The following is a 13,682-nucleotide window of genomic DNA, read 5'->3' as shown; positions in this document are numbered from 1 at the left end:
AAGCATGGAGGCAGTGCAGCGTAGTTTCACTAGATTGGTTCCTGGGATGAGAGACTAAGTAAAGTGGGCTTGTATTCTCTGGAGTTTAGAAGCATGAGAGGTGATCTCATTGAAACATACAAGATTCTAAAGGGACTGGATAGGATAGACACTGTGAGATTGTTCCCACTGGTCAGGGAATCTAAAACACGGCCCCACAGTCTCAGGATAAGGGGCCGATCATTTAGGATTGAGATGAGGAAAAATTACTTCAAAGGGTTGTGAATCTTTGGAATTCTCTACTCCAAAGGGTTGTGGATGTTTCACCATTGAATGCATTTAAGGCTGGAATAGACAGATGTTTGGTCTCTCAGAGAATCAAGGTGTATGGCAAGCTGACCGGAAAATGGAATTGAATCCTAAGATCAGTCATGATCGTACTGAATGGTGGAGCAGGCTCGTTGGGCCATATGGTCTGCTCCTGCTTCTATTTCTTGTGTCCAAAGAGACATCTTTAACAAGTGATTTAAATAAAGTTAGAGGTAGAGGTGGAAAAGTTTGGGGAAGGAATTGCATAGATTAGAACCTAGGCAGCTGAAGGCATGGCCACCAATGGTGGAGCAATTCAAATCAGGAATACCCAAGAAGTCCGTATTGGAGAAATGCAAAGATCTCTGAGGGTTGTATGGCTGGAGCAGGCTACAGAGATAGGGAAGGGCGAGGCCATGGATGGATTTAGACATAATATGGAACAGACAGAACAGTGAAATTTAATAGGGACAAGTGTAAACTACTGCCCATAGGAAGAAAAAATATGGATGGGAATAGTCCTCTACTATTGGTGTTGAAAAAGCAAAGAGTTAAGTAGAAAGCAGCCTAGGCCTTTTAGTAGACCAAATATTGTTTGAGCAGCAATTGACAGGCAAATCGAGTGCAGAACTATGCAGCTGTTAAACAGTAGAGTACAAATCAGAGGAAATCATATTTAAACTCGTCCTCACCAAGCTACCTGTCGCAGATGCTTCTATCCATGACATTATTGGTAGGAGTGATCTTAGATCTTACATTAGCTTCCCCAGTAGATTGGGAGGTACTCATTAACTGTTCCAAAAAACTACTTTGTTATTCTTCCTTGATGTGTTGTAATTTTTTTGGAATTTTCAGTATCATCTTAAGGTAGCTATTGTAGAGGTTACAGGATGGGAGGGTAACTAGTCTGAACTAGAATCTGGGCCCAAACTAGTCATAAGCATGAGGTGATAGCCAAAGTTCTAATTTTTGCATTCCGTACACCATCAACATTCTATGTTAGCAATCTGTCGAGATTGTAATTAAGAAGTTTTTACTTTTCATTTTTCATGACGTCCCATCTACACACTGTGGACAAGCTTCATCAGATTGTGTACCACTATGCTAAATGGGATAGATTCAGAACAGATCCAGCAGCTCAAAACTGGACATCCATGAAGCACTGTGGGCCATCAGCAGCAGCAGAATTATATTCAACTACAATCTGTAACCCCATGGCCTAACATATCCCTCATTCTACCATTACCATCAAGCGAGGGGACCAACCATGCTTTAATGAGGAGTATAGAAGAGCATGCCAGGAGCAGCAGCAGGAAGACCTAAAAATGAGGTGCCAACCTGGTGAAGTTGCAATACAGGACTACATGTACGCTAAACAGCGGAAGCAACATACGTTAGACAGAGCTAAGCAATTCCACAACCAATGGATTAGTTCAAAGCTTTGCATTCCTGCCAAACGGTAATGGACAATTAAACAATTAACAAGAGGAAGAGACTCCACAAACATGCTTAACTTCAATGATGCTGAATCCTAGCACATAAAGGGCAAAATAAGAGGCTGAAGCGTTTGTAACTATCTTTAGGCAGATGTGTTGAGTGAATGATCCATCCTGATCTGCTTCTGAGATGCCAGTCTTCAGTCAATTCAATTCAAGAAATGGCTGAGCAAACTGGATATAGTAAAGGCTATGTTCAGTTTCATTCACATCCTCTCAGACAGTGAAACTGTCCATGCCCACAAGCAGCAAGACCTGGACAACATTTAAGTTGGGGTCGATAAGTGGCAAATAACATTCTCGTCACATAAATGACAAGCAACGACTATCTCCAACAAGAGAGAATCTAACCTACCTCCCCTTAACATTACCATCAACATCCTCGGGGTTACCACTGACCAGAAACTTAACTGGACCAGCTATATAAATAATATGAAGAAGGGTCACTGACCTGAAACGTTAACTCTGCTTCTCTCTCCACAGATGCTGCCAGACCTGCTGAGTATCTCCAGCATTTCTTGTTTTTATTACAGCTATATAAATACCGTGGCTACAACAGCAGGTCAAAGCCTGGGAATTCTGTGGCGAGTAACTCACCCCCCCCCCGTCTCCCCAAAGCTTGTCCAGCATTTACAAAGCACAAGTCAGGAGTGTGATGGAATATTCCCCACTAAGGTGGCCACTGATGGAGCTCAAGAATACCTGACACCAGACCTGCTCGGCGCTCTCTCCTGTTTATAAACAGGGGGTTGGAAGCAGGTCGGTCAGGTGACCGATGCAAGCCTGGGAAATTTAAAAAATATTTAAAAACATAAATCCAACTAATCATAAATAAATGGCCCCTTTCAAATTTTGGAAGACTGCAGTGTTGAGTTCTAGATCAGTCAGTGATTGTTTTGATTTTCTATGTTAGGAGTTTGTTTTGGGGGGTGGGGGGGGAGGGGGTGCTCTCGGCTTGAGGGGACTGGACATCTCCGTGGAGGCACCATGCGGTTGCAAAGTTGTCTTCATCTCGGAGCAGTTTATCTATGGAGGTTTCTAAAAGGAAGTTGTCAAAGGTGTCAAGACAATGGGCTGGATTTTAAGGAGCCCTCGGCATCGGGATCCCCTGAAGACAGCCCCGGATGAGGCCCGCCATGGACCTCGATGCTGGCAGGGCCCGGCCCGATCCTCCCGTCGGCGGCGAGGCACTGTGGAAGCCCCCCTGCCACTGGGCTACGGGACCATAATTTGAATATTTAAATCAATTAAGATTAATTTAAATAAACTTAGGCCACTCCTGATGTCCCGCTGCGATCTTCAGCCCAGCGGCCAGCATTCCTGGCACCTTCGGATCCCCATCAGGGGAAACGAGGCACAACACTGGTGGGGAGGGGGGAAGATGTAAACTTATCGGTGGGGGGTGGGGGCGGAAACAAGGTCAAATTATCATCATGGGTGAAGGGGATAGTGGGAAGGGTTGCGGTTTAACGTTTGTGCAGTTTGGGCGGAGGGAAGGTCAGATGATAAAGGTAAGTGTTTTGTGGGGGAGGGGGTGGGGGAAGGGCAAATAATTAATTTAATTGTTATGGGGGGGTGGGAGCGGGGCAAAAGAAATGTATTTATTTAATTTAATCTTTGTTTAAATATTTAAATATGCCAGTCGAGCTAATAGCCCTTTAAAAATGGCGGGGGGGGGGGGGGGGGGGGGGCCCACCTTGGCTAATTAAATGAGCTGCCGCACTTGGAATCGTGGCAGGTCTTTGGCGTGCGGCCCGCTTGTTCACCTGACACCGAAATCGCCAGTGGGCTTATAAAATTCCGCCCAATATTGCAACAAAAAGCCCAAGCTGCACATTTTAAAAAATTATTCAAGCAAGAATTACTACAGGTATCACCAACCAATGGAACTGTAGTTTTAAATGACATTGATATTAACCAATGACGATTAGAGGCTTGTACAGTGGCCATTTGGAGACACCCAGCCTCTAATCTTCTTTGGTTAATATCAATGTGATTTAAAATCATTTATATTGGTTGGCAAGTGCCCACAAATAAATTTAAAATACCGGACATATGGGCATCCCATACCGGAATGGAGGCAGCCCAGCTGACAGCTGGACTGTCTTGCTCAAAACAGGACGAATGGCCACCCTAGTCCCACTTGACTGGATGAGTGCAGCTCCAGCAACACTCAGAAAGCTTGATAACATCCAGGACAAAGTAGCTCGCTTGATTGACGCTACATCCTCCACCTTAAACATTCACACCCTCCACCACCAGCGCACTGTTGCTTTGGTGTGTACAATCTACAAGATGCATTGCAGCAACTTGCTATGGTTTCTTCAACAACATCACCCAAACAACCTCTACCACCTAGAAAGACAACGGGACCAGGCGTATGGGAACACCACCATCTGCAAATGCTCCTCCAAATCACATACCATCCTCTCGTGGAACTATATCGCCATTCTTTCTTCTTTGCTGGGTCAAAATGCTGGAATTCCTCCCTAACAGCACCGTGGGAGTACCTACATCAAATGGACTGCAGCAGTTCAAAAACACATTTCAACACTTACACAAGGGCAATTAGGGATGGGCAACAAATGTTGGCCTAGCCAGCGATTCCCACGTCCCATGAACCAATAAAAAAAAATGCTCTGATCAGACCGACCCGGAAAACTGTGCATAGCAATCATCACTGAGACAAATGGAGATGATGCCGGACAAGCCACATGACATGACTAGCAGCAGAAGACTAAGCTACGAGGAAAGATTGATTGAAAAGAGGCCCAAAGAATGAGAAACCTCATAGCAATATATAAGATAGGAATCAGTACAGAAAATATAAATCTGGAAACACTACATTAAAACGTGTCACAGAGAGGGGACACAAATTCACACTTGCAAAAGTCAAATGTGGGACTGATTTCAGGAATTCCTTCATCTCATAAAGAATGATGAACCAGGAGAGTGAATTTCAGGGTATGACAGTGGAGACAGAAATCCTGGAATAAATTAGGAGAAAGCTTAACGTCATGGATGCGGTTGGTGTTTTCTGGTTGGATGAGCTGAGTGGCTGACTGATTTAATTATTTTGTTGTGTAATCTTTCAAATGGAAAACAACTTTTAAATTTCTTTGGTTGCACCAGCATCACCACAATCTAATTGAGGGAGGCTGCTTAGGGCGCCAACCCCAGAACTTCACCAGAGCCTGTTTGATACTGCTGTAAGGTTTTGTTACTGTGTTAACAGGGCATCTGGTTATTTTACTTCAGCTAGAAGTAATAGATCCCATGCCACTACTCGAAGAAGAATGGGGGCATTTTCCCACTAACGTGACCAATGCGTGTCCCTCAACCAACACCTAAAACAGATGATCCGATCATTTGTTTCATTGCTGTTTGTTGAGAGCTTGCTGTGCACAAATTGGTTGTCGCATCTCAACAGTGACTACACTTCAAAAGTCCCTTGATGGCTGCAAAGTACTTTGGGGCATCCTGAGGTCATGAAAGGTGCTATATAAATGCAAATTGTCTTTCTTTACCTAGGGAAGCATAGGTTGACTGCAATTCATCACTAACCTTCTCCTGCAGAGCAGCCGCTTTTGGAGAGTGTAGTGGGTGGCATTCAGCAAAAGCTGGGAACACTTTGACAGGACTAAAAGCTTCCATAGAATGCTCTGCGGTGGGTAGTTGGGTTGCAAGGTTTTGACACTTGCTCTGCCTTGTGGGCCGGGATGAATGTTTGGGTCTTCTTCTGTGATTTCCTTGCATTGGAAATCAGCATCAAGCAAAACTGCCACACACAAAAGAAAAATGTAAATGATAATTAGTTGGGATGGCGGAGAATCAAGGAGGAGGTAAAAATGGGATCTAGTCCCAAGAGAGCACAGAAACTCAACAGAATCAAGCTTTTTAAACTGGATAAAAAATCATAGGGCCAGGGATGGACATCACCACATTGGAATAAAATTGGGCTGTGTTAGCTGATCTCAGTGAGGGTGACAGTAAGTGTGATAGAATTGGCCTTGATGCTCCTGAATGTTGTGGATTAAATAAAGTTCAGTTCCTCATTGTTATCCAGTGAGCCCCAGCTGGGAAGGACTTGTCTGTGTATTCCAACATCAACATCTTACCTTTCTGTAGCTCTCCTCGTGTCGGAGCCATTGTCTCAACTAGAGCTGAGAAAAGTCACTGGGCTCATGCTCCCAGAAAGGACCCTGCCTCCCCGTAATGCCCCTGTGAAGGGAATTGGATACAAACTTGAGAAGGAAAAGAAAAGATTTGCAGGGGTACTGAGAAGGTGCAGGGGTCATGCACTAGTTGCATAGCTCTTTCAAAGAACCAGCGATGACACAGTGGGCCAAATGGCCTCTTTCTGTGCCGTATGGTTCTATAACATGACCCATATTCTGCGGGGTTGAGGGGGATTTGATGTCAAACTGACAACATGTACCGTCATTACCCCTCTGAAACTGACTGTAACTTCAGGATGTTCGGCGTGTGCAGATTAGCGGGGAAATCCTGGAGTTGAGGTCTGTCACTCAGGATTCTGAAGTGAGAAGTACAACTTTTCCTCTCTCACATCACTGTTGGAAACCCCACAAAAAGTTACACCTTGTACAATCAGGTGTAACTGGGTTTTTACCAGTAGAGAGTAATAGAATTTCACAAACAGAAGTGGCCCTGTAAAAAATTATTTTATACTTGTGGAGTGCTGTTAAATGATTAATTAGTAGATTTTTTTAAAGCTGATTTTTTTTAATAAAGTAAAAAAAAAATCAGGGTATTTTAGCTTCTACCTTCACTCCATGTGTATGTCCAAATCTTTAATTTGCTCCAGCTAAAAAAATTTTCAAAGGGATTTTATTTTACTGCTTTTTGTTTCCTGGCTGGCTGACTGTGAAATTCCTTTAATGTGATTGACTGCCTGAATAGCCTGATGGTATCACTCCAACTCCATAGTGGGAATTTTATTATTTATTTATTTAGAGATACAGCACTGAAACAGGCCCTTTGGCCCACCGAGTCTGTGTCAACCAACAACCACCCATTTATACTAATCCTACATTAACCATATATTCTCTACCACATCCCCACCATTCTCCTACCAGCTACCTACACGAGGGACAATTTACCTATCAACCTGCAAGTCTTTGGCTGCAGGAGGAAACTGGAGCACCCGGCAGAAAGCCACGCAGACACAGGGAGAACTTGCAAACTCCGCACAGGCAGTACCCAGAACTGAACCAGGGTCGCTGGAGCTGTGAGGCTGCGGTGCTAACCACTGCGCCACTGGGCCGCCCCATAAATTGCCCAGTAAAGAATTCTGTAATCAGTTACAGTAACACTGCATGGCGATAGGGGTCAAATTCTCACAAAAGATAACGCTAGATCTCTCAGCAAGACTTACTTCAAGGTCAGTGGCGGACAACTTTGCTTCATCGCTGACTGCAAACTCTAGGCCGATATTGTGGTAAATGTCTCCAGGCTATAGCCTCAACTACTCTATCAGAAGGAGTGAAATTTTGAAGACTCACCTCTAAGTTCGAAGGAAGCGAGTTTGAACTCTGCTCCAGACAGCTCCAGTGAGCGGAGACCAGGCTGCAGTCTCTAAATACTGGTTTGACTGTGGTGGATTATAATCCTAGTTATATTCCAGATCAGGCGTACTTCTTAGATGTTTACTCTCAACTTTAAGGTTAAGGCAGCCAAATCCGAAAGACATTTGAATGGGTCTAAAGTTCTTTTTTTTTTAAGAGATACAGCACTGAAACAGGCCCTTCGGCCCACCGAGTCTGTGCTGACCAAGAACCACCCATTTATACTAACCCTACAGTAATCCCATATTCCCTACCACCTACCTACACTAGGGGCAATTTACAATGGCCAATTTACCTATCACCTGCAAGACTTTGGCGGTGGGAGAAAACCGGAGCACCCGGCGATAACCCACGTGGTCACAGGGAGAACTTGCAAACGCCACACAGGCAGTACCCAGAATTGAACCCGGGTCCCTGGAGCTGTGAAGCTGCGGTGCTAACCGCTGTGCCACTGTACCGCCCATCTGGTCGAACTCTCCCCAAAGGAAAGGAACAAGCCAAGAATATTACCATCCTCCAGATAGCTTTTTTTTTTTAGCAAGTTCCAGCCAGATTCTAATGTCCCGGATATTGTAAGGGTCTGGGAGTCTCTCCTCAGTAATGTAGCTCTTCACCAAAGACTATGCGGAGATGTGGTTCACGAGTTAGTGATCTAGAAGACTATGTGAGACAATATAAATTCTAAACTAGATAGAGATTTATTAAAGAACTGAGATGCAATTTACAGCTGGTGAGACCATTAATCACAACAGGAACAGTTCTTAGGCAAAAGCATAATCTGATTTCTGGTAGAGAATCCAACTTTTAAATTTAAATATTGTTACAGTAGAATATTCTTAGAACTAGTTATGCAGGATGGCCATCAATTATTAAAGTAGCATTACCTTAAATCCCTGAGTAGTTGGAGACGATAGAGCTGGTGATATGCTAAGGGGAATATCATGCTCACCTTGCTCTGATAGCCAATGAGATTTGTTCTAATGAAACTAAACAAATCTAAAAACCTAATACGAGCTTCCAGTATTTATACCATTCCTTCCTGGTTTCTGTACTGGGTGCTCTACCTCGATTAGCTGTGAGCACTCTTGTTGATCAATTGGTCATGACTCAGTTAACTGTGGTTTCAATATGTATTCATATATTAAAAGCAAAATACTGCGGATGCTGGAAATCTGAAACAAAAACAAGAAATGCTGGATTCACTCAACAGGTCTGGCAGCATCTGTGGAAAGAGAAGCAGAGTTAACGTTTCGGGTCAGTTCCGAAGAAGGGTCACTGACCCGAAACGTTAACTCTGCTTCTCTTTCCACAGATGCTGCCAGACCTGCTGAGTGAATCCAGCATTTCTTGTTTTTGTATTCATATATTGTTGGGCTTTCAGCAAAAAAACATCTTGACAATTTGTTAGCATGTGGTGGGCACCCTTTGTTTAGGAGATATGGTTATTATTCAGTTGGTACCCTTCAATGAGCATCTAGAACACATTAGATATTGTTGGGCTTTCAGCAAAAACCTATCTCATCAAGTGGCTATCATATGATGAGCACCCTTTGCTTAGGAGGTGTGGTTATCTTTTTTTACTCTTTCATAGGATGTGGGCATTGCTGGCAAAGCCAGCATTTCTTGCCCACCTCTAATTGCCCTTGACAACTGAATGGCTTGCTAAGCCATTTCAGAGGGTAGTTAAGAGTCAACCACATTGCTGTGTATCTGCAGTCATATGTAGGCCAGACCAGGTAAGGATGGCAGATTTCCTTCCCTAAAGTACATTAGTGAACCAGATGGGTTTTTAGAATAATCGATGATTACGCCACTGCCTCCCCCATTGTGCAGTTTGTATCTTTATTTAGAATGATATGCTAAGCGGTAGGTCCCCTTTACTTGATGAGGTTTTTAACACAGAGTCCTCAGGTTAGGTTCCTTCACATGACGTCCAGCGGGAAACGTGCATCATTGGCTCAGCGATAGTACTCCTGCCTCTGAGTCAGACAGGTTCCAGTCAAACAGCATTCCAGAGAGCTGCAGGGAGCGGCTCTGAATCCTGGACTAACTTCCTGCGGGAGTACTTGTACTCTCCCCTTCCCTCCCCTCACTCCTGTCAGGCAAACCCCACCTGCCAAGACTGAGGCACACATTACTTCACCACATGAACAGTAAAACTTAAAATTGCAAGCCCTCACTGGAGAGACATTTCCATGGTAACAGACAATGTTGAAACAATGGGGATCCAATACACAGAAGTGGTCAGACCAGTTTTGGTCACATGGCTAACTGGCTGTGGCAGAGAAATTTGAACCTCCACCAAAGAATGTGAAGAGACCGTTCCATATAAGGAACTAGTCACATGACTAACCTGTAGGGCCACCTGGGAGTCTTTTTTGCATTTGAACTCCCAACAAAGGAATTTGAACTCAGACAAAGCCGTATGATCATGGAGTATACATCTCTCCTGGAACTGAAGCAAGAATTACAGCCTCTCCTGTCTGCCTGCCTTCATCTCTTCCCATGGAACTGAATATTGTGAAGACACGTGTAACTCAAGAAAGAAAGGTTTGCCACGTGAACCAAGTTGTAAGAAGATTACTGGGTCCCAACGAAACACAAGACTATATCTTCAATCAAGGACTACCGCAAGCTCGAGAAACAATGACAAGATATTGCTTCAAACTGTTCTACTTATCTTTTCTTCTGCTCTTTTGTGTCCCTATTTTGCATGTTTATATCACGTGTGCATGCTAGCATGAGCGCATTGTATATCCGTAAGCATGAACCATAGTAGAGTTTTAGTTTAAGGTTTAATAAATTTCATCTTTCTGCTTTAAACCAAAGAAAGCCTGTTTTTGCTCAGTTCTTTGCCTTATAATTGGAAGCTGTGAACAAGGATTCACACAAAGGGGAGCTCAAAACACAGTGTGTTTAAAAATTAAGTCCTGCTACAATAAGACCAGGTAAAGATAGCAAAAGACCCCTTGACATTGCTCACCTGGTCGTAACATTCCCATCGTAAACAGCCATTGTTACAGCTCACCATCAGATACTTTGAAGATAAAATCTGTGAGGAAATCACCTCAGCTTTTCTTCCCTAGTAAATGGCTCATTAATCACTCTTTAGGAGTGGGGGTTATTTTGACTTTGGCCAACAGTGCCACAGTTGTTATTGGTTCAGCCATCTGTTATACATCTCTCCTGATTTTGAAGACAATCTTGTCATGAAAACAAATGGGAAATATTAACTTCAATCGGTTGGAACTAAAGCACTGGCTTGGGTATAAAATTAAAACCCGACCTGGTCCCGACCCGAGCCCTTTAATTTTTTTAAATGCCCGACCCCGACACGTCATAGAGTTATACATCACAGAAACAGGCCCTTCGGCCCATCGTGTCTGCGCCGGCCATCATGCACCTATTTATTCTAATCCCATTTTCCAGCACTTGGCCCGCAGCCTTGTATGCTATTGGGTTTGGTTGGGTAGCCAGGTTTTAGACCAGTGATTGAGTGCAGGTGACAATTGTTGATGTACCCGTGTTCAATTAACATCATAACGTCTAAAAAAAACCAACAAACACTGATTTCAAACTGGCGACGGCACCGCGACCCTGACCACTCGCAGGGGGAAAAAAAGTATCCACTTCAGGAAATCATGCAATGTAACAAACAAGCTTCTGAACTGTATCAGGTTCCGATGTCATTAACAAAAAAAAATCTCCGAGGAGATCTCAGGTTGGAAAGTTTAATTTCCCTAATTCCAGATAATTTTAAATCCTTGGGCCACGTATAGATTAAAGCAAGAGCTCAGTTAATGTTTCTGTACTTAATGCAGTTACTGGGATCTTCCCTGGGCTTGTCAGTTTCTCCCGCACTTGATAGATTTCAGAGTGTAAGGAGTTGAGGTTAATTTCACTCAGGTGCTTTATGTCGGAACCTGTAGCTGTTTCTTCCCCCTCCTTTCCCCTCACTCTTCTCACCTCTGATTTCTGTTTGTCCTGATCTCAGTCTCTCTCTCTCTTTCCTCGCTGTCAAACCGAAAGTAGGCTCCAGACTCTGCCTTCTCGCTGTCTCTCAGGCACTCAGTCGTTTTTCCACGATTGGGCGCTCTCTCGCTGGCTTTAAAAGGACAGAGAACCGCTTTATTTTTTAAAAACACACACACATGCACTAAAGCGGGCTAAATGAAACATCTAGTGGAAGAGACTTGTGAGACCGGCATGCTGTGAGCTGCTGGGGTAAATGCGTTTTGAGCATTTTACACCTCGATATTCATGTGAGGGCGTCAGTAGTGAGACCACAGCTGCCACCTGCAGGTTACCGAGATATATTTTCTAACAGGAAGAAAAATACAGATTTCAGAGCAATGCACGTTTCCCGACTTGACGTCCTGAACGTTCATTTGAAGATTACTTCCTGGAGCAAGGCAGCACTGTCCACGTCCAGCCTGACCCAACCCGAGCCCGAATGCAGGACCCAGAAGAGGGGCCCAACCCAACCCGGACCCGATACGTGTCGTCTGGTCTGGTCGGGTTCGGGTCGGGGAGCCACACTTTAGTTGGAACCTTGCATTAGACTTTAAATGGAAAAATCCTACAAGTTAACTTTTAAAAAACTGGCCGCCAAGATGGGCACTGCAATTTAACATTTGAAATACCAGAAGATTAAAATGGAGATGAAAAGTCTCACCAAGCTCCGCCAGAACAATGGCTTGATCTCAGTGATTGAATTACCTAGAATGGTTTTATCAACATGGTCGTCAAAGCCATCTACACCCATTGACTTTGAAAGAGCCAACCCCCTCCAAGTGTGTCTGGATATCTTGAGACCTGTATCACCTTGAACCTCAGAGAAGATTCCCTCTGTAATCTAGTTGTGTGTGTGTGTGGCTGTTCGTGTGAATGTGTGCGTGAACGTGTAGCAAATGTATAGTATTTAAACGGGGTTAGAGTGTTATGTGTAATAAACTTACCTCTTTCTTGTTTAAACTCAAGAAAACTTGTCTGATTGGTTCGTTTGCAATCACGTTAGAGGAACAGGAGTTCAATCACTGTGTTTTATAAAGGATAAACGCTGTTGGGGTCAAGCAAGAGAAGGGGCGAATGGGGAGACTGAGACCCCCCTCCTCACCTGGTCGTAACAATATCAATGAAAATGGGGAGAGACGTACAATGGGCGTCTGAATCAATATCATCAGATTTAGACTCTCATCCAAATTCAAAATTACCCTCTTTGTGTGAAAAATAATTTCTCGATTTAATCTTAAAATTCCTTTGACCAATTTCAGGCAGCGATTTGGCATTTCATGGCTCCCTCATCAGGCGGGAACCATCTGTGAGCGCTCATTGATTGTTTATTTATTTATTTAGAGATACAGCACTGAAACAGGCCCTTCGACCCACCGAGTCTGTGCCGACCATCAGCCACCCATTTATACTAATCCGACACTAATCCCATACTCCTACCACATCCCCACCTTCCCTATATTCCCCTACCACCTACCTATACTAGGGGTAATTTATAATGGCCAAATAACCTATCAACTTGCAAGTCTTTTGGCTGTGGAAGGAAACCGGAGTACCTGGCGAAAACCCACGCAGACACAGGGAGAACTCGCAAACTCCACACAGGCAGTACCCAGAATTGAACCCAGGTCGCTGGAGCTGTAAGGCTGCGGTGCTAACCACTGTGCTGCCCAAATTGTATTTATATGAGGAAATTCTCCCTGAAGCTGACTCCTCCAGTGAGTTCACAACCAAAGGTTCCTGGCTGGCCCATCACTTGTGCAATGTTTGAGACCATTATGTATTGTGGTCTGAACTAAATTAAGCATTACCAGGCTAAAACTAGGCAAACATGCTTAACTTTTGTCAGACAGCCAAGATAGAACAGTCTGAGAGAGAGGGAGAAGCGGGTTGGTTGCTTTACACACTCACCAGTCAAGTCTCTCCTTGCAGTATTACTACCAGCACAATGTGGTCAGATATTGCATCTGATATGGTAGACCTCTACCATATCAAGGGTAAAAAGTTACGTCTTACAGTATCTTGCCCGTTTCACCAGTCTGTCCTTCTGAAACCTGGCACTATCCTCCTTGTAGTTTATTAAATTTCCGAGTTTTGTGTCATCTGTAAATTTTGACATTTTATGCCCTATTTATACTCAAGTCCAGGTTATTAATATATATTAGAAAAGCAATGGTCCTAACTCCAAGTCCTGGAGAGCACCACTATATGCCTCTCTGCTTTCTGTCTCATAGCCAATTTTGTATCCACACTGCCACTGTTCCTTTAATCCTACAAGCTTCAATTTTGCCAACAAGTTATG

At 43.8% G+C, this 13,682-nt stretch overlaps 1 protein-coding gene across 10 annotated transcripts in view; it reads right to left on the bottom strand.

Annotated features, from left to right (window-relative positions):
* LOC137374696 (interferon-induced GTP-binding protein Mx3-like) overlaps positions 1-13,682 on the bottom strand; it is a 62,307-nt gene that overhangs the window by 45,863 nt on the left and 2,762 nt on the right. For 4 of the 10 annotated variants that reach the window (XM_068041209.1, XM_068041210.1, XM_068041206.1 and 1 more), the window contains exons 2-3: positions 11,336-11,474; positions 5,349-5,562 (exon numbers count right to left, since the gene is read on the bottom strand). In XM_068041209.1, coding sequence (XP_067897310.1) covers positions 5,349-5,540 — 192 coding nt within the window. In that variant the 5' untranslated portion in view covers positions 5,541-5,562; positions 11,336-11,474. Of the gene's footprint in view, positions 1-5,348; positions 5,563-5,902; positions 6,006-10,352; positions 10,573-11,335; positions 11,475-13,682 lie in introns of those variants that run through there. The other 6 variants (XM_068041213.1, XM_068041216.1, XM_068041207.1 and 3 more) reach the window with 5 other exon arrangements.

The sequence above is a fragment of the Heterodontus francisci genome, chromosome 10 (assembly GCF_036365525.1).
Source record: "Heterodontus francisci isolate sHetFra1 chromosome 10, sHetFra1.hap1, whole genome shotgun sequence".
Lineage (NCBI taxonomy): Eukaryota > Metazoa > Chordata > Chondrichthyes > Heterodontiformes > Heterodontidae > Heterodontus > Heterodontus francisci.
The sequence above is the reverse complement of the archived record's forward strand: the minus strand, read 5'-3'. Positions and strand labels throughout refer to the sequence as shown.